Source organism: Poecile atricapillus, chromosome Z (assembly GCF_030490865.1).
Source record: "Poecile atricapillus isolate bPoeAtr1 chromosome Z, bPoeAtr1.hap1, whole genome shotgun sequence".
Taxonomy (NCBI): domain Eukaryota; kingdom Metazoa; phylum Chordata; class Aves; order Passeriformes; family Paridae; genus Poecile; species Poecile atricapillus.
Genome location: NC_081289.1, coordinates 119059783 through 119080921, shown reverse-complemented (window position 1 = coordinate 119080921; position 21139 = coordinate 119059783). Strand labels below are relative to the sequence as shown.

The 21139-nt window shown below is 43.6% G+C and overlaps 1 protein-coding gene across 5 annotated transcripts in view; it reads left to right on the top strand.

Moving 5' to 3' along the window:
• The first annotated feature begins 930 nt into the window (after positions 1-930).
• SMARCA2 (SWI/SNF related, matrix associated, actin dependent regulator of chromatin, subfamily a, member 2) overlaps positions 931-21139 on the top strand; it is a 119502-nt gene continuing 99293 nt past the window's right edge. Inside the window, exons 1-2 of one of the 5 annotated variants that reach the window (XM_058827106.1) lie at positions 931-1083; positions 14288-14548. In XM_058827106.1, the coding sequence (XP_058683089.1) occupies positions 14324-14548 (225 nt within the window). In that variant the 5' untranslated portion in view covers positions 931-1083; positions 14288-14323. Of the gene's footprint in view, positions 1084-2131; positions 2149-2491; positions 2565-2766; positions 2946-14287; positions 14549-21139 lie in introns of those variants that run through there. The other 4 variants (XM_058827109.1, XM_058827107.1, XM_058827108.1 and 1 more) reach the window with 4 other exon arrangements.

The following is a 21139-nucleotide window of genomic DNA, read 5'->3' as shown; positions in this document are numbered from 1 at the left end:
AAAAACCGGCACCACCATACGGACCTGGAAAGCGGACTTCCAAATGAACTTTAAAAAACCTGCTCTAACAGTAACAAGTAAGACGGAGCAAACATAAGTGCACTGTTTTCCCTCCCAATCCCGCAGAAAGAAGAGCTTCACCCGGGATCGTTCTGCCCGCCGCTGCCTCAGCAGCCGCCTCAGCGCTGCACCGCGAGGGGCTGCGGGCAGCCTCGGCGCCACCGCTGGAGCCGGAGCCTGCCAGACAGGCCGGTTCCGCTGGAATGCTCTCTGCAGCCTGCCCGCGTCCACGACAGCACCCTTTCCCACCGGAGAGAGGGGTCGGGGTCTAAGTTCAGCCCCCACCTTTGCCTTTTTTTTTTTTAAAGGGAAGGAGACACCCGCCCTGGGCGTACACAACACACATACACATACACACACACACACACTCACACTCACTCCCAACAGCCAGACACAGCTGATCGCAGGCCCGTCAGGCTGGCTCCTCCCCGCCCCTCCAGCGGGGCAGAGGCACGGCGCAATTCCAGCACCTTCTTCACCTCTTCCCCAAACTATTCCCGCGAGTGCCGCCCGCGCCCTGCTGCCGCCTTCGTAGGGAAAGAGGTCCTGCCCCTCTCTCCCCACCGCAGAGGCGAGCTGGGAGGGGCGCAGGAGCGCGGCGGCGGCAGCCGAAGGGAGCGCACGCTGCCGGCGCTGCACGGCCAGTGCGGGAGCGGAGCGCTCGGCCTGCGCACGGCGCCGCGGAGCACAGCGCACCCCGCCCCGCGCGCAACTGCACACCTTCGACCCCCCCCACCCGGCCTCCCGGATGAGCGACAGCTCTCCGGGCCAATAGGACCACCCCTTCTACGCAGTGGGGCGGGCACTCCCTGTCCGGCGGACCAATGGCAACACAGCTGCCTGGGCAGTGGCGTCCGCGAAGGGGGGGCCGGAGGAGGGGCAGGAGTTTAGGAAGAGGAGGGAATGGCTGTCATCAGTGAAGTCATGTTCGTAATCTAGTCCCTCGCTCCGGTTCTGGATTCGGGTGACTCACTGACGGGGGAGAGGAGCGACAGTCAGCACGGCGCTCCGCCCGGACGGAAGGTAAATACAACTTGCAACTCGGTCCAACCCCGCAGCTCCCCGTGCCCGGCACTGGCCTTTATTGTCAGCGGCTGTGCCGGCTCGCACCGTGCCCACCTTTCCCTCTCACCATCGCTCCCCTTCCCCGCGCACGGCCCCGCCGGTCCCAGCCGCCGCCGTGCCACCTGCTTCCTCTCCCCACCTTCCTCGGTGCCCGGCCCTCCCGAATATTTATGTGCCCCAGTGGGTGGAGAGAAGAAAGTTTTGATCCGGTATTATTCTGGAATAATCACGATGCGGATCTCCGGAGTGGGAGCGACAGAACCCCCACGGAGTTGCCGGTGCCTGACTCGTGAGTCAGCGGCACTCTCGGTCTTGCAGCCCAGCGAGCGTGTCACGGGCTGCGGGCGAAGCGGCCACGGAAGAAACTGATCCTTGGGGAGCGACAGCCCACACGGACGGGCCGTGGGCGGCTCCGCCGCAGCTGCTGGGGGTCGCAGGGTGAAGTTCAGGGTGTCCGGAGGCAGCAGAGCGCGGTGCGGTGGGGCCGTTTCTCCGCCGTGGCACACGCTGGCGCAGACCCAGCCGAGCAAGGGGAAGTGGGGAGGCATAGGGAGGGAGGAACGTGGTGCATGGGGGAGCGGTCTCGCCTGCGAGGAGAGTAGCGGCATTCCCCGGCAGAGCCAGGGAGGCCATGATCCGGATCATCTCGCTGCCTGCCTGTCACAAAAATTGCACACAACGGGGAGGGGGAAGAAGCGGGGGCTGGGACTTCAGCCCAACAAGGCTGTGGCTCCTGTTGCTTTTCGGTTTCTTGTTTTTAACTGTGCAGTCACTCCTGCTGCAAAGGTGTCGCGGTTTACTTCCCAAAATAGCTTGCATGTCGTCGTACCCCTCCCGTTTTCCCTGCAGAAATTCGCCCCCCTCCTCCTCTCCACCTCCAAGCAGAGTAGTACAAAACATGCGCTTACAATTTTGGAATCGCCTGCCAAGCAAAAAGCGTTTTATTTCCGGTGTGCGCGGAAATTTATTTTTTTTTAACCCGGCCGGGCGGGAGCGAGGATGCACAGGCGCGCGGATGCTCAGGTAGCTGCGGCTCGCCTGCCCCTATGTCGAGAAAGGGGACGGCGGTGTTTGGCACCTGAAAAAGTTCTGTGCCCAGCCGGAGGCGGGGGTGGGCGACAGAGCGCTGCTGCAGGCAGCTGCCGGGCGGGGCCGAGGGCAGTGGAGCCCGTCCCCGGGCCGCTGCGGGGCAGAGGCGGGAGGCGGCGGCGGCTGCGGGGGGAGGATAGGAGGGTAGGTGGCCTTTCTCGTCTCTCCGCCTGTACAAGCGGCGGCGGATCAGGAAGTCACCGCCGCCACACACAGGCGCACAGACATGTTTGGTCGGCGTGACATGGTGGCGGAGGGGAGGAGAGGCGGGGAGACGGGCCCAGCCCAGTCCTGAGGCATGACCCGGCTGCTCGCCCGCCCGCCCGCCTGCCTGCCTGCCTGCGGCCGAGGTACGGGGCCGTGCGCGGGCAGCGCCGTCAGCAGCGCACCCGCTGCTTCATGTAGGGGCGGGGACAGGCGGCAGCGGGGCCGCATTTCCAGGCAGGGACGTTTTACAGCCTGTCGGCCGGGGAGAAAACTTTCCAGAAAGGCTGAAGGGGGGAAACAGGGCCCTGCTGGTTGTGCGCGCCCGCCCCGGCGCTTTCGCGGGGGAGGCGGCGGGCGGCCCGGCGCCGAGGCCTGCGCGCCGCCCCGTCCTGCAGGGCCCGAGCACCCGAGGGCTGAGCAGCGGTGCTGCCGCGGAGGGAGGGAGGGAGCGGCCGCCCTTGCCCCGCCGCTTCCCAGGGCTCCCGGGTCGCGGGTCCCCCGTACGACTCTTCCTTGTGTCCGCGGTGCGTGCAGAAATGGAGTTTCTTACGTTGTCTCCTCCCCTCTTAAATTTATAATGGTGGAACTACAAACTGCGCACGGCTGAAAAAGTTGCAGCTCTTTTCTAAACTCGATCTGAAGTTACAGTTGAACGATTGGCTTGGGTTGTTTTCTGTTTTGGTTTTTCCCCTGAGCGTGCGTTATGGTCAAGTAAAGAGAGCGTAAAATTATCTACAGATTACATACATCGTTCCGAAGTTGTTTTTTCTTGGTATCTGCTTCTTGTGTTTCATATTAACACTTGCCGAACTTTACGTTAACGCTGTTCTGTTTAGGATGTATTTTTATGAATATTTATGTGAGTATGAATATGCAAGTAAATAACCAGCTGAAGAATTGAAGATAAAAATTCTTGCTGGATTTTCGGGTTTTTGTTTGGTCGGGTTTTTTACCGCTTTAGGTATTCTGAATGCTTTCAGTGAAGAATTGATCTGAGGTCTGCGACACGGCGTTGTTCCGTTTTCATTTTCTCCTGTTTCGCTTTAACTTTCTGAAGTGTTCCGTGGTTTTAACCACAGTCCCTAAGACTCAAACGATAAACAATGTACCAGAACTTAATTCCTTTGGTAGTATACCGGTTATTTGTTCGGGGTGGGGCAGTCTCCTCTGTGCAAGTTACTATTGTTGTGCAAATACGGGCACACTTTCTCTTTGGGAACCTAATTGCCCTATTACTGTCTCTGACTTTGTTTCTTTTGTCCTTTTGTGATTCTGAGGAAAAAAAAAGTGTGTCAGATAGGCTTGCCTCAAGGCAGTTTTTTTTAATGCATGTATGTATGTATGTATATATATGTGGATATTTATGTGTATATATATATATGTATACATGTATATATAGTGTAGTATCAGTAATAGAAAACAAAAAGACTGTATGGACAGTGAGCTTTTAAAATTTCGAGTGGATCACAGAGCATATGTCGACTTGCCAGAGGTGAGGGTAAACCTTCATTGAGAACATTACGTCTCTCATGAGTTGTGTCTCAGCTTAAGAGTGGTATCTCTGTGCTGTTGCGTTGAACATGTGCCAAAAGAGTGTGTTCAAAGCAGTCCTAGATATTTTCTTTTCGTTTGTTCATTTCTGAAGTAGTCTATAAACGTTTCTTGTCAAGTTTGAAAAATGCTTTCACCAACACTTGAGGCTTGAAAATTGACAAAATTCCTTCAGCTGATATACTTACATTACATATATTCATGATAAAGGTGTGTTTGAATTTAGTCTCTGGATATATTTTTCTCATTTTTTGTTGGACTTTTGAAGTTAAGATGAGAATGTGGACAGTAGCAACTTAAAAATGTCTACACTTTACCTCTGGCTTTTGTCCTCCTGATGAGTAGTACTGCTGTGAACGACAAGTGATCCTTTTCAGAAGGTAACTTCTCATTCTTTGTATGATTTAGAAAATTTTTGAAAATTACTCACCAAAATGTCCTTTACATTTCTGTGTGTTTCCTGCTGCAGTCAAAGTTCTCAATGTGTAATAGGTGTTTCCTGGACCTCTATGACTTTAGGACTTTATCAGATTAGGTTGTTGTTGTTGTTGGTTTTTTTGATTCTCTAGTGGAATAGTAAACATGACATTGTGGCATGAAGATTACTTGTCATAATATTGGCATTAGAGAAAAGCTCATGTCTTATTTCCAAGATAAAAGAAAGAGGGATGAATAAGGGAAGGAAGTAAAGCTTTCTTAAACACAGCTTTGATAGTTTGTAAATATAGCAGAATAAGAAGACTAACACTGGAAATTGTTTTCTTTGTTTCTGACACATCAGAAAGTAATTTCTTGTTAGGCGTTAACATTTTCCTGTTGGTCTCCAGCTGGAAGAGAATATTTCCTATGTATCACTTCAGAGTCTGAACACCTAGGTGGATGATTTAGAGGTGAGACATTGGAGAAAATGTTAAAAGTAAGTTTGTTCCTACAGAAAAGATATGTTTTTAATATATATTGTCATTGGTATTTTACCACAAGTATTTAAAACAATCCCTTCTTCCTATTCTTCTCCCCTGTTTAAGTAAAGACAAGGCCTGTCGGTGATACGGTGCATTCATTTCCTTCTGCCTGCATCTCTTACGGCTTTTTATTTAGAAACTAATGAGAAGACAATGTTCAATTACTGTGATTAATACCTGTAGTAAAGCTCACAGTATGAAAACTTAATCCGTGACCATTCAGTAGTGTCCTGTATCAGTTTTCTGTGCCTGAAATTTACAGTGGAATCTACATATGTAGCAATGTGGGTCTGATCTTGCACATTGTCTGATGGCAGTTAAACTTTTGACTGCAGCTATCTGCTCTCCTCTTTTCCTGAAGGTTATTGTCTTCTGCAGCAAAGCTATCAGAAGGGATTGTATGTCTGTGCTTAGCATCTTCACGGTAAAGTCTGGCAGCATAGCTTAGCCTGACTTGTGTGCACTCCGATTTGTGATTATGCCTTTTGACAGTCTGGAGTACTTTCAACTCCCAGCTGTTAACAAGTCGTTTTTCTGCTGTTAGTTTTTGATGATAGTTTTTCCTGAGAGGGTAAGCTTTAAGCTAGAGCAGTTGAGAAAAGTTGAACTTTGTGTAAAGCTGAAACATCTATGCAGTAGAAGTAAGAATTTCTACAAGAATATTTCAAGGTGAGGAGTATTGACTATCAGCCTAAATTAAACTGTCTCTTACACTTCATGACTCCACAATGAAGTTTCTAGTGTAAGCATTCCACCCGTTTTGTGAGCTCTGCAGGGATGCCTGCAACAGTTTCTGGTAGAGAGCTATAAAGTAGTACAGCTAAAGTAGTGTTGCAGAGGCTTTTTCCTTCTGGCCTAGGTGTCTGGATAAGTAATTAAGGTTCAGCATTTCTGGTTCAGTAGTTTGTATTTTAAGCTACAAAGTCCCTTACAGAAGGTTTTCAAGTTATGCTGACATTGCATACATGAGTATGCAAAGGCAGGATCTCAGCTGTTAGTGTGTTTTGCTTCTCTTACATAACTCTGGTGTATGTTAGCTGAAGATTTGAGTCTTCTCACTGATTTATTGTTGTTTCATGTAAACCTGTTTATTGATTGAATTGTCATTTAATCAAATGACAATAGTTAAATCATAAAGGTAATGCATAGTGTCCTTTGAAGTTGTACAATACAAAACACTGATTTGCTTCTAAGTATGGTAAGTTATTTAGTGATGATGAGCTGCTATCGTTACTAATCAGCTCTTCTGCTTTGAGTATATTAATTTGATTGTAGTTATCAGATTATGCAAATAATACAAATCACTGACAGTATAATTTCATGTTTTCTATGGTAGTATAATAAAGATAACTCCTTTAGCCTATAGTGTGTCACAGGTTTACAGTTTATCTTTTCAAAGCCACCTGTGAATTATGACTACAGTTGGAAATGTGTGGGGAGAAGTAGACTGTAACTATTTCTCTGTGAAGACAAAGTTACAGTCAGCTTTGCAGTATCTATGTGGCTGTTGTGTGGGTCCATATTTCATGAGCTCTAAGTGATATAGTTTCCTTACTTTCCACTACATATCCAAGGCAGGAGATGTCGCCAAAACATCCTGGCTGAAGTTCAATTTAGGTTGAGAGGAAAGGCAGAAGTTATATTGGATAGTGAAGGGAACTAGCTAGAAGAATTATAAATACTGCTCCATCTGTTCTTAGACTTGGTGTGTGCCCTGTCAAAGCAGTCTGTAATCATCCCTGGATCTTCTTGGATGTACAGCTGGTCTTGAATTCCAAAGTAATGCAAATGGTTTTTTACCTGCTGTGTTTTCGTTTGGGATCTGCTAATACTTCCTCATGCAAAAAAAAAAAAAAAAAAAAAAAAAAAAAAATCCCTGTCTTTGTTACCTTTGGGTTTGTAGCAGATTTATACCAAAATGTGTGTAATAGAACCATTGAACTGATTGAGACTGTATTGTACAGTGTATTAGTTACAACTACAAAACTTTCTAGGTTTATATTAAATGGTAGTGGAGAAACATTTATGCTTAGAGACAATTATTTTTAATTGTTTACAGTGCAGATATTCACTGTCCTAAACTGTTTGATCTAGAAATAGATTGAGCAGAGATCCTAAAGTTTCTCTTAATCTTCAGCTCTTGATTTTGTGACTCTTCTTTGTGTTTGGATCTGTCTAAAGTTACTCTGACATACCAGAGATGCCTTTTTTTATTTCCCTGTCTTAGCCCTGGTTGTGTCCAGCAGAGGTGGAGAAATTCTCTGAGACCGCAGGAAGAACCATGTGATTCACCACAACTAATTCAGTTACCAGTAGTTCATTTGGGGCTGTTCACAAAAGAGAATTGGTCATGTTGATGTAAATAGATCTAAGAGGGGGTATGGGATTACGATTCAGGGAAAAAAGCATCCTGTTTGAAGTCATGTGAATAATACTACTCCAGTGAGTGTTTTCAGGAAATTGTAAGATTGGACACTTGCAAAACAATTAAACTACGTGTAATGTGTTCAGGAATCAGGGTCAAGAGCCTCGTCATTTGTAACAATAAGATGGTATGTTAAAATCCTTTTTCATTTTACTATAGTCTTGTAATTTGTTGGAAAAATTTATTGGTTTTTTTTTTGCCTTCCCCCTTGCTTTTTAATTCTAACAGCCACTACTCATTAAAAAGCAGTCCAAAGAAACAGGTCAACACTAGCTTTTGGCAGGGAGTTGGCTTCATGCTGCTTTTTTCATTGCAAGCACCAGAATTTAGCCAAAATAATACCAATGCTATCTGCATATCTCCAATAGCTATCTGCTATATGGAACTTGGCCACTGTTGGACCAGTTATCTTTTTGTAGATTTTTACTTTGACTTTAATGAGACTTTTATAAGGGTCAAAATTAATTAGGTATCTAGATTTTACTGAATTTTAATGAGAGTAGGGTGTCTAATTTCTGTGGGGTTGTTTTAATACAATCTCAGACTTAATAAATATAAACTAAGCTATTTTTGAAATATATTAAACTATGAACTTTTTAACAGGTTGGTTCTGTGAGCAGATACTTAGTTGGGAGGGCCATACTGTGTTCTGGTTTAGGTCTGTGGCATTTTTTAAAATTTTGTGGTCTACTGTTTCCAGAGAAAATTGCTTTGTGTCTTTATTTCCATGACAGTCTTCAGACAGGATTTGTTACTTGCATTTAAGCAGTATTTTCCAGTATTTTATGTTCCCCAATAGAGATTTTATAAATTATTTTTTCTTGTTCTTTGACATACAAAATGCCTGAATACAAATCTGTTTAAGGCAATTCCCAATTATGTGAGATGGGATGAGTGTATTTTCACTCAAAGAAAGGTGATGAAGGGACTTGGTCAGATACAGACATTCACCTCTGGTAGTTACTGTTTTTTATAGTTTGGACACTTGCTGTCCTATCAAAAAGAATTCTAAAATTTGCAAATATGCATATAGGATATGGTTAATGTATTTGTAAATGGAATTGTAACTAATGGACCTGAGACAGGCTAGTTTTTATGAGAATTGTGGAGCTGAATTTGAAATAGGATGAATAGGTGAATGGGGGGAAGATTTTAATACCCGTTTTAATGCATCGGTATAGGTAGATATCTGTCTAGAAATAAGATATTCTGGGATACTGTATACTGATAGCACTTCTTTAATTGATTGTGTTATGCTTCTGTATACATTCTTCTGGATGGTGATGGTCATGGTAGGTATCTGTTTTGTTAAATGTATTGAATTTCGCTTATAATGCACATAGCGACTCACCTGTGACAGTGTCAGTCTTACATTTTGCAATACATGATGACGCATGTAAGAACTATTCGTTGTGTGGAAAGGTGTGTTGTTCTTCATACAAAACATAGGCCTCTTAGAGGAAGCTATGATGTTTGCAGTTGTGAACATTTGGTAACTTGATTCCTTTTCTGGTCATGTAAAGGAGTTGTAAAGGAGTAATTAGTGACTGTAGAATTTTGAACTGAGAAGCTTCATATGCATCTCTGTGTTTTACTTTGCAAGGTAACAGGGATCCCAAGGTATAGAATCACAGAATATCCTGAGCTGGAAGTGACTCAAAAGGATCATTGAGTCCAACTCCTGCCACTCCACAGGACATCCCATGAACCACATCATGTGACAGAGAACTCTGTCAGGGTTAGTGGCATGACCACTTCCCTTGGGAGCCCATTCCAGTGCCCAGCAATCCTCTAGGTGAGGAACCTTTTCCTGATATCCAACCGAAAGCTCCAGGGACAGAACTTCAGGGAATTCCCTTGGGTCCAATCACTGGTCACTGGATAGGAGATACATTGACAGTGTCTGTCCCTCCTCTTTACCTCATGAGGAAGTTGTAGAATCCAATGAGGTCTTCCCTCAGTCTTGTCTTCTCCAAGCTGAACAAGACAAATTACCTCAGCTGCTCTATGGTGCTTCTGTTTTGGGCCTTTCACCATCTTTGTGGCCCTCCTTTGGACACTCTCCAATAGTTTTATACCTCTCTTATTGTGGCACCCAGAACTGTCCCCAGCACTGGAGGTGAGGCTGCCCCAGAGCAGAGCAGGACAATCCCCTCCCTTGCCTGGCTGATGCTGTGCCTGATGTCCCCAGGACACGGGTGATCCTCCTGGCTGCCAGGGCACTGCTGACTCAACATTCCTTTGACCAGGAGCTCCCGGTCCCTTTCTGTGGTCCTGCCTTCTGGCATCTCATTCCCCAGTCTGTCTGTACATCCAGGGTTGCCCCATCCTAGGTGCAGAATTTGGCATTTGTCTTTGTTAAACTTAATAAGGTGATTGCCCAGTCTCCAAATTTTTCTAGGTTTCTCTGCAGGGCCTCTTTTGAGGGTGTCAACAGCTCCTCCCTCTTTTGTATCATTTTGTATCATCTGCAAACTTTCAAGTTCTTCCTCCAAGTCTTTTAAGAAGATGAGCCAGCAAGGTGCACTTCCAGCCTGGAGAGCTGACTGCAACTTTTGTCGCATCAAAAGAAATGGGGCCTGCAGAGTGAGAGAGGTGGTTTTCCCCCTCTACTCTTCTCTCATGATACCCTACCTGGAGTACTGTGTCCAGGTATGGGGTCCCCAGCACAAGAAAGACATGGACCTGTTGGAGTGAGTCCAGAAGATGGCCTTAAGATTGAAGAGGGTTAGTTAGATAGAGCCCCTCTCCTGTGAAGAAAGTCTGAGAGAGATGGGGTTTTCAGCATAGATAAGAAGATATTTCAAGGAGACCCCATTGTGGCTTTCAACTACCTGAAAGGGCCTTATAAAAATGAGGGAGAGGGACTTTTTGTATGGGCACACAGTGGCAGGATGAGGAGCAGTGGTTTTAAACTTAAAGAAGGTGTGTTTAGATTAGCTTTTAGGAAGAAATTCTTTATGGTGGGGGTGATGAACCGCTGTCACAGGTTGACCAGAGAGGTTGAAGATCTCTATCTCTGCAAGTGTTCAAGGCCAGGTTGAATTGGACTCTGAGCAACCTCATCCAGAGGAAGGTGTACCTGTGCATGGCAGGGTGGTTGGAACTAGGTGATCTTAAAAAAACCTTCCAACCCAAACCGTTCTGTGATACTGTGTTTAAGATCACTGGCCCAAAGGAGGAGCCCCCACCAGTGACAGGTCACCAGCCTGATGCCACCCTATTCACTGTAACCCTTTGTGCTGAGCTCATCAGCCAGCTGATCACCCATTACATGATGTGTTTATCTAGTTATGTGCTGGACATTTTGTCCACAAGAATACTGTGAGAGACAACATTAAAATATCTACTGAAATGCAAAAAGATTACATTAACTGGCTTCCCTTGATCAAATAGTTGGGTCATAAAAGTAAGCTAAGTTTGACAAGCAGGACTGTTCTGACATGAACCTGTGCTGGCTGTGACTGATGACTACGTTGTCCTTCAGGTGTTTTTCAGTACCTCCCAGAATAGCATTCTTCATAATTTCACCAGTCACTGAAGTGAGATGGCCAGGCCTGGAGTTTCCAGGCTCATCCTTCTTGCTCTTCTGGAAAACTGGGACGTCAGCCAGCTTCCAAGCAGCTGGGACCTATCTGGATTCCCAAGACTGTTCCAAACCGGAGGTAGACCTTACAAATGACATCAGCCAGCTCTTCTGAGTATTCTCAGATGAATTCCATTGGGCCTTATAGATTTACAGGGAGCTGGGAGTTGATCATTCTCACAGCCACTGTCGTCCAGCTCAGGGCACTGGGACCCCTTAATCCACCATTGGCATTGAGGACAAAGGGAAAGAAAGCATTAAACATCTCTGCCGTGTCCATGTCCCTGTTTGTGAGGTGACAGTCCTCATCCTGTAACAGGATAATGTCATTTTTTCACTGTCCTTTGCTATTAATGTATAAACTCCCCCTCCTCTTTTTATTGTCCCCTTCAATTGTGGCCAGTTTCAATTGCAGTGGATCTTCAGCATGACAGATTTTCTCCCTGCAGTGGTGAGCAGCATCTCTGCATGCCTCCCACATCACCTGACCTTGCTTCTGCTGAGCCAACACCTTCTTTTTTTTTCTCTACCTCCTAAAGAAGATTCTTGCTCAGCCAAGCCATCATCTGCCTCACCTGCTTGACTTCTGACATTTGGGAATTGCCTCCTCCTGTGCCCTTAGAAGATGGTGCTTAAAATGTGACCAGCACTGACGTGCCCCAGCACCTGTGGAAGCATTTTCCCAGGGTACCTTACTCACTTGTTCCTGAGCAGTCTGAAGTCTGCTCTCTTGACATCCAGAGCTGAGGTTTTGCTGGCACTTTTCTTTCTGTCAACAGATTTTAAGCTTGATTACTTTGTGGGCACTTAGGCCAAGAATGCTGCTGATCACCATGACACCCTCTCTGTTAACAAGCATGAAATCATCTTTCCTAGTCAGCTCTCATAGTACTTTAACCATGAAGGAGCTTCCAGATGTTTTTAAGAATCTCCTGGACTTGATTTTGCCAGCTGTGTGGTGTTCCCAATTAACATCTGACAGGTTGAATTGCCCAATAGAAGGAGAAATTTGAAGGTGTCCCTTGGTTACTTGAGGAATTGATGTCATTGTTATGTTTCTGTGGTCTATAGCAGCCACCCATGATGACATCTTCATTATTTGTTTATACCTTAATCTTAACCCAGAGGGTCTCTATCCTGCTGTCAGTTGTAAGCTCCATACATTCTTGTCCCTCTGTTATAAACTGTTACAAACAATGCTATATCCCTGCTTTGCCTGCCCTACCTATCCTTCCTGAAAAGCCTGTAAGCATCCAGCATGGCATACCAGTCACAAGACTCATACTACTGAGTTTTGTTTATGCCAGTGATGTTGTATTTCTGGTACTGGGCCGGAGCTTCCCCTTGCTTCTTTCTCATGCTGTATACAACATTGTAGCCTACACCTCATGGGGTAGATTGAGTGATCTCAGTTCCTCAAGTTTTCATGTGCCATCCCATTGCTTATCATTGGCAAATCTCCCTTTCTGCCTTCCAGTCTAGTTTAAAGTTCTGTTAATGAGTCCTGCTAGCTCTTGTGGTAGAACCCTTTATCCACTCTGCAAAAGGTGGATACCTTCTAATATGATACCTTCAGGTATTGGTATACCAACTGTTGTGTAGACCATGCCACGATAAAAAAAAAACAAAACAGATTCTGCCAATGACACCCAATTTTGGAACCACGTGCCCCTGGGAAGCATTAGACTTCCCTGTAGCTTGGGTCTGGTCTGCATAGCAGACCTTCAGTTCTCTTAAGAGGGGAGTCGCCTGTATCAACTGCCCTTCCCTTTTAATTAACAGGGGCAGTCTTGATGAAGGTGGCAGGCTGTCTAGACCCAGATGCTACCCCTGTCTCAGGAAGGCCTTTGTCTGCCTCACCAGTTGACTGTCCTGCCCATTCCAGGGCATCGTGCTGCTTGTAAATGGCACCAGTCCTATTTGACCTCTTCAGGTTTTCAGGGGGAAGCTTATTTTGCCTAGTGTGGCCAGTGACCAGTTTCCAGTGTATCTGGGCAAGAGACCTCTGCCTTACTGCTTGGTAGGGTTTTGAGTCCACCTGCACCTTCTCTTCAGTGGAGGTTTGAGACTTCTAAGACTCTTTGAGAATAGCCTGTCAATTTCTCATTCATTCTCATGAATACTGCACAGGCTGTTCTCTTAGTACCATGGCTCCTTAACCTGGTGGCAGCTCACTTACAGTAGCTCATCTTCTGTGACAGGAGTGATGGTTAGCCCGAGCCTTACAGAGAGGCATTAGGCACTCCTGGCAGCCTGGATCATGAAGAGCTACATCTGCCATTGGATAGTCTATCTGGCTGAAGGCTTCTGACTTGGCTGGTGCAGTGACTTAAGGGGAATTGAGCTCTGTGGCATGTCAAAACCATACCTGAGGACCATACACTAATAAGATTATGCCCTTCTTCTCCAACTACTGGGTCTGTTCACTACCTCTGTTGGCTGCTCCCAAATGGTCATAAGGGAGCACTGCCCATGTGCCCTGGTCGCATTCACCTGGATCCCATTTGAGAGAGTTGAGAGCAGGTGCAATCCTTGCTGGCTGTACTCAATCTCAAGTCAACGGCTCTAGGGCAAGCTGCTGGTTCCAGGTGGGTGTCAACGCTCCCCTGTTGCTCCCTTGGCTCCAGCCTTGCTTGTTACAGTCCATGGCTCCACACTGGAGCTGCTTGCCTCAGCAGGGAGTGGTTGGGGGCAGTTAGGCCATGTTCCAACCTGTCGCGATCACTACTGGCTCCGTCCGTGCCCAGTCAGCCACTCCAGGCCAGGCTGGCGGCTCCCTGTATGTCTCAGTGCCCTTGGGCAAATGGAGAAAATGTTCTGGAAATAGTCTTAATAATCCTTTCAGTGCTTGTTTCACTGTATTACCAGGAATTTTACAAGTACAAATTTCAGGCTAGTCACACCTGTTTAGGGAAAGATTTTTTAACACATAGGTTACAGAGATGCCAGGCTCTGTTTCATGCTTTTAATACTACTGTGCTGTGCTTGGCCCACATGACATATCTGGTGATAGCAAGTCAGTTCAACTGTTGTTTCTGATAGATGTTTATCATAGTACACCAGCTGCTTTGTTTTGTTAGTACCATACAAATGTCCAGAAATGGGAGGAATTACCAGGATCCTTATCTTTCTAGTGGGCTTTTGGATTACGAAGCTAATGGGCAACATTAAGGAATGTGTAAGCATTTTCTGCTGATGACAGCTTGCATGTGTATGTAGATGTGTGTGTGTATGTGTGTGTGTAACAACTGCCAGGAGATTTTATTAAATTTTTTGCCGTGCCCGTAATGTCACATAGAAATTGTGGTTTTGTTTTTGTTTTTGTTTTGTTTTTGTTATTAGAGCTATTCTGCTAATTGAAAAGGAGACAGAAAATAGATGTCCACGCCTACAGATCCTGGCGCCATGCCTCATCCTGGTCCTTCCCCTGGACCAGGACCTTCACCTGGACCGATTCTGGGACCTAGCCCAGGACCAGGGCCGTCTCCTGGCTCCGTTCACAGCATGATGGGGCCAAGTCCTGGTCCACCCAGTGTCCCACATCCAATGCCGACAATGGGGCCTACTGATTATCCACAGGAAGGCATGCATCAAATGCATAAGGTAATAGTTCATTACAAGTGAACCTTATTTCTCTAGAGTTCTCTCCACTGATGAAGAGCTACTTAAACTATGTTGAGACATGCTTAACTGCTATTATGCATTACCTGCAAAACTTCAGCTACACTCTTCTTTATTACTAAAGATTATTTGTGTATCAGATTAAACACAGCTTCCTTGTTCTTAGTAGACTGTTTCGAACTATAGTTAGTAGCTTGGATATGTTCATTTATAAACTGTACTTTTCAATAAGACAGATGTTACTAGGGATAAAAACCAAGAATGATAGCTTTAAAACTTAAAGGCACACCATTCTAACTACCTTTTTCCTCTTTTTCTTCTTCCTGTCTGTTTGGATGTAGCATGTGGTTTTTTTTGGGGGTGGTTCTTAATTTTGCATAAAATTGTTCTTCTTTTTCTTAAAAAAAAAACCTAAACCAAACTTAATCCACCTTAAAGGATTTGTATTACTTGTTTACTCTTCCATATTGAAAATGTGGTTGAAAAAGTGGCTTTCAAATTATTTTATAAGGACTCTGTCTTGCATAGGAATATAAAATGATGTCATGTAGAGCATGTCAATAATTGCACTTCAGTGTATTTAACAATTAACAATCAGTTATTGTTATACACTTAAAATTAGACTATGTGTGCTTAGACTGTGTGTGTTTAGATTACCATTAATGTTTTTTGCTTTGAGGAAAAACTTGCCTGTGTGGAAATTCCTTTGTGAGAACAGTCTCTTTATGTGTTGTCATTTCTGTTTGGTTGTATACCAGAGATTTAGAGCCCAGAATAATTTTGGTTGCACTGATGTTCTACTCAGAAATATGTAGTAGCAGCTTACAGAGCCAAGATATTGAAAACATTTTGGCAGCTATTGTTGATTCCACACACAGAGAAAAAATTACAATAAAAAACTGTTTTGAAGTAATAGAAACATGTTTCAATTTTCCTTTTGAAATGACATCTTCATGTTGACACTCTCACATATGGATCAGTTTCATTCATTAAAACAATATCCAAACAAGTAGGGACATGACATTACCATCTTCTACATGAAGAACTAAAAAATTTTTAATAACAGAAAGACTAGCTGAAGTGAAAGAGGCTGTGATCCAGCTTTCTATTTGTACTGAGCTGTTGTAATCTCTGAGAGGCAGTATGTGTGGTAACTATAACCTTTGTGTTTGAATCTTGAGGTATCTGATTTAGCTGTTAGCCAGATTAGACATTTGCAGTTGTCATTTTTTTGTTTGTGGGGTCAGTTACAGCCCAGCTTCTCACAACTCTGTCCCCAGATTTCATAGCCAGGGTTCTAACATCCTTCATTCCTTTAGATTTCTCTTGTACCTGTAGGAGAAGAAGGTGGCGCCAGGAATTTTCCATAGAATGCTTCACACATTATGTTTTTAACTAATATATCCTGTTATATCAGGTAGTTAATCCTATGTTATAGTTAGAAACAAACCAACAAATGTCATCCTACAACATTCTTTCAGAGACTTCAGAGAATATCTCACAAGGTTCTGTGAGCCAGAATAGAAATTTTCCCATTGAGGTGGCATTGAAATATTTTGAGAAATGTGCCACAAAGAGTCTGGATAGCCAATTCAAAGATAATCATTCACTGTAGTTACAGTAAATTACTCTCCGTTTTCTATACCTTGATTCTGATAATGGAATAAAGACTATAATTTCACAAGTCTTTTAGTAGCAACAGCTGCCTTGCTGTTTTCTTTCAGGTTTCCACTTCAGAGGTTCCAGCATGACTTCATATGTGTGTGATTAAGCTTGAAAATTGGTCTGTTGAACTGAAACATGTGAAAAAAAGAAAGAAAATCTTAGTTAATGTTTGGTATAGATGAGGTTTTGGATCTGTTTTTCTGTGCAACTCCAGAAATAGTATATGGGGATAGCTGTTGGAAGGGCCTAAGAAAATTCTGTAGAAGGACGCCTCTAGATTATTTTGCAAATATTAATTGAGTCTTGTTCGGTGTAATTAAAAAACTGGCTAGCCACCTGCAGCTGGGCCAAATAAATATTTTCTTTTTGCTTAGTGCTATATAAAATATGTTGATTTTCAAGCCATGATATATCATAACACTGTTTTTTTAATGAAATGCAGTAAAAATGGGGGGTTACACTAAAAGTGTCTCAGTTACATAATTGCTTTGTGGTATACCCATGTGTGCAGCAGCATATAGTTCTTCCTTTTAAAATTCACATGCTTAAGTAAAACAACTTCATTCTGTGTTAGATGTTTGACTAGCTTACAAATGATAAAATAAGGCAGAAAGCTTTAAAAAATCCTAAGGATCAAGCAATAGCTAAAACACTGATTGAAACAAATTTATGTTAATAAATCATTATTCCTAAAGTATGTTTACTTAAGAACTGTTATTAGGAAAACCAAAGGTTGTATAGTCACTTAGTAACCAGGTGACCTTTCCACAGAAAAATATACTGTTAGTTCACATAGCACAGTTTTGACAGAAACAATAAATTAACTGCATTTCTTGCTAGTTTCTTGAGGACTGTCAACCAAATTTCCAGGAAAATACAGGGCCAAATTTTACTGAATTGTATCTTGGATGCATCATGTTTATGAAGGAATACTTAAGAAGTCTGGGATACTGCTAAATGGACAAACCATAACAACTTCAGAGAGTCTTATGAGAAAAAATACTTGGAAGCTGAAAGATGTTAAAATAAAACATTGCTACCTTCCTTGCCCTAATCTTTCTTTCTACATCCACTTAGGAGCTCCTCTGGAGGCAGAACAAGGTTACATGGTTTTAGTCTGAATTGATAAAGCCCTTGACACAGTCTCCCACAGCACTCCTCTTTAGCCTGGAGAGAGATGGTTTCAATTAGTGGACTGTTAGATGGGTAAGAAAGTGGTGGACAGTCACATCTGGAGGGTAGTGGTCAATGGCTCAGAGTCCTGATGGGCACCAGTGCCAAGTGGTGTGCCTCTGGGGTCTGTGTTGGGACCAGTGTTATTTAATGTGTTCATTAATGACATAGGCAAAGAGACTGAGCAAGTTAGCAGATGACACCAACCTGAGTGGTGCAGACACATCTGTAGGATGGGATGTTATCCAGAGAGACCTGGACAAGCTTGAGAAGTGGGTCTGTGGGAATCTTGTGTGTTTTATCAAGGCCATGTACAAGGTGCTGCATCTGGGTTGGGGCACCTCCTGGTATCAGCCCAGGCTGTGGTGAACATATCAGAGCAGCCCTGCTGAGAAGTTCTTGTGGGTGCTGCTGGGTGAGAGGCTGGACATGACCCAGCCATGGGCACTCCCAGCCCAGAGAGCCAAACGTGTCCTGGGCTGCATCCAGAGCAGCGTGGGCAGCAGGGCCAGGGAGGGGATTCTGCCCCTCTGCTCTGCTGGCACCCCACTGCAGTGCTGCATCAGCTCTGGGGTCCCAGCACAGGAAGGACATGGAACTGTTGGAGTGAGTCCAGAGGAGGCCACCAAGATGATCAGAGGGATGGAGCACCTCTCCTGATGAGAAGGGCTGAGAGAATTCGATTTGTTCAGCCGGGAGAAGACTTTAAAGTAACCTCATTGCAGCCTTCCAGTACCTGAAGGGAGCCTGCAAGAAAGGTGTAGAGAGACTTTTTACAAAGACAGGTCACGACAGGGTAAGGCGGAGTGGAGTTTTAGATCAGATACTAGGAAGAAATTTTTTCTTGTGAGGGTAGTGAGGCATTAGAACAAGTTGCCCACAGTAACTGTCAATGTCCCATCCCTGGAAGTGTTTCAGGTGAGTTTGGATGGGACTTGGAGCAACCTGGTCTAGAGATTGCCACTGCAAGGGGTTTGGAACTTCATGATTTTTGAGGTTCCTTCCATCCCAAGCCATTCTATGATACAGCCTTCTTGTGTCTACTTGTGCGCTAGCTGGACCACATGATTTCAACTGCTTAAATTTTGGTTATTACAACATTGTAGCTTGTTAATTGGCATGGTGCTCACTTGAAAGAGGGATGGAGTACCGTGAGCTTTTGGTTTATTTTCTCTTCCATTTAATTGTAACCTGATGCATAATCACTTCTTTTGTGAATTTGTAATGATGTATACTGTAAATGATTGCTGACTGTGGAATAATTACAATGATGTCATGGGCAATATTACTGGTTTTGGTGAGTGAGCTAAAATATGAGGGAGAGAAAAAATTCTTCAGAGGTACAGTAGTTTTTACTAAATATGTTAGTTGTTCACTCAGTTGTTCCATTAAAACAGAAGGCAAATAGTTCCCCATTTCAGATATTATTGGGTAACAGATCTATGCATGTTAGACATTCTGAGAATCAAAGTAGTTTTGTCACGGTCCTTAGAAGTAACAGCACGCAACATCAGCAGGCATAAACCCTGCATTATTTTTGTTGTTTGTGTCTATATTAGTAAAAAAGGAAAGGAAGTATTGTGAACCATGAAAATTCAACAGAGAACTTAATGTAAAGTGGTGATTTAGTGATTTTTTTTAGAGATTAATGGAATTGGTGGCCAATTTCCTGCTGCAAAAAACATGTCAGACTGGTTGTTCATCAGGAATGCATTCAGTTAAGCTGTGTATGTGGCAGTTACATGACAGCACACTGCTGTTTGGTCTGGGTAATTCTGTTGTTTCAGAGTATGTATGGTCTACAAGAAAACTAGTTTGGTACCCAGTCTTTGATTTTAAGTCTGGAGTGGTTTTTTGCTTGATTGTTTTTTTAAGAAGATGGATTCAAACAAAAAAACAACGAAACAAAAAACCCCAGATACTGTAATGTCACAGTTTATCTGAAAATAGGTCAGACTGTGATGTATATCTGAGAAGACCTTAGTTGCTAAATTCAGAGTAAAACCACTGTAGGCAAAATGTTCCTTATGCATTAGACATTATGTAAGTCTGTAAGTCTGCCAAGTCTATAGGCATGTGTTAACCTACAGTTGAAGTTCATCCCTCATTCTGTTTCTGGAAGCGTTGTTTATTTGGCCTTTTCAGTACTCGTTTCCTTACTTACGGGGACCAATAAAAACTGTAGTTTCTACTCAGAGCTGAATATGTCTCAGCTTCCTGTTTCCCTTCTGTTCTGTCATATTAGAAGACTGAAATAAAAAAGTACCCCAGTGTGATAGTAGTGCTTTATTGGTAATATAAATTATTTATCCCATCAATGTCTTTGTGGAAGATAGCTTTAATAACTTACAGAGGACTGAAGAATTTAAAGAAATCACATTGTAAGATAACTTCTGTAATTTTTAACCTGTTGCATAGATTTAGAGTTATCCTCCAGCTCTGTGACTCCAAAAGTGATCTAGAAAAGTTACCAAAATAAGTATTCCAAAATAAGTTCTTGAAGTCCACAGCTGTCATCTACTGAATTGCCTTCCCTATTGTACACATTTTTTTCATAGCCAATAGAGGTGCTTTTAGATGAAATACATTCTTGGGAGTACCAGTCTTTGCACTCATTAGCATTTGAGTCATCACTAAAACTAATTTCGGCTTCACAGACGTACATGCTATCTTCATCTTTTGTATTTTTTCTAGTAAAAAGCTGATTTATGAGTTCTAATGAATTTAGTTTTCATTTTTTTTACCAGCATAAGTTTTGCAAATACACAAATGCAAACCCCTTTCTTGCTATATATTTAGTCTCCCTTCCATTAGACTTGAAGCATTTCTGTTTGCTACAGCTATTTTTGTATCTGTGGGTTTTTTTCATAATATTTTTTTTACAAATATCTGTTCTTTTGATCAATTCTCTCCACAGAAGCATGCCTTGAATTGAAGCTTTCTTGTACGGTCATGTCACTACCTCTCTGTTCCTGTTTGATTTTTTAAAAAACTTCCCTCTATCAAAGGCCACATACTTGCTTTTCTCTGCTGCTCTTTCTTTAACTTACGAATCCTTTCTCCACCCTCTTAATGCTGATACTTCTGATGTATGCATGCCGTGTGCATGGTGTGTGCCTTCTTAGTTCCACCCAAGCTGTTGATGTTCCCAGAGGTCTCATGGTTGCCACCTTTTAGTGCAGTGAAACCCATCCCTGCTGTTACGTACACCACAAATGTGTACAGTTAGAGCGTTCTGTTCTGAAGATGAGATCAAGTTACCAGCAAGTCTCTGGGGCAAGTATGCTCTTGGCAGCCATAAAGATACCATGGCAGCCAGTACATACCATGACAAAATAAGAATGCGTCCAGCTTTTTAAATGTTTCGGTTTTTGTAGTACTCAGCTTGTGCGGACAGAATGTGAAGTGAGTGCTCCCTTCTGCATTGGCTATCTTTGTAAGAAGGGGTGAAGAGAGAGGGAGGGATCTTCATGCCTCAGAAAAGGGCACTGGGATTTACTTGGTTAGCAAAGTGGAACTATTTTTAATGTGTCAGTCATCTGTGTCTACATTTCTACTCCATATCCCAAGTTCTTGTAATCGAAAATAACTTCTTGAGTAGAATTTCTGATAAAAATTCACAAATACTTTTATACTGTCATATCAATTAAATGATTTGGTGAAACATGAAAAATACATTTTATTTTTCCTTTTCTATAACTTTTGTTCTTTTAACCTAAACTTCTGATAAGGAAA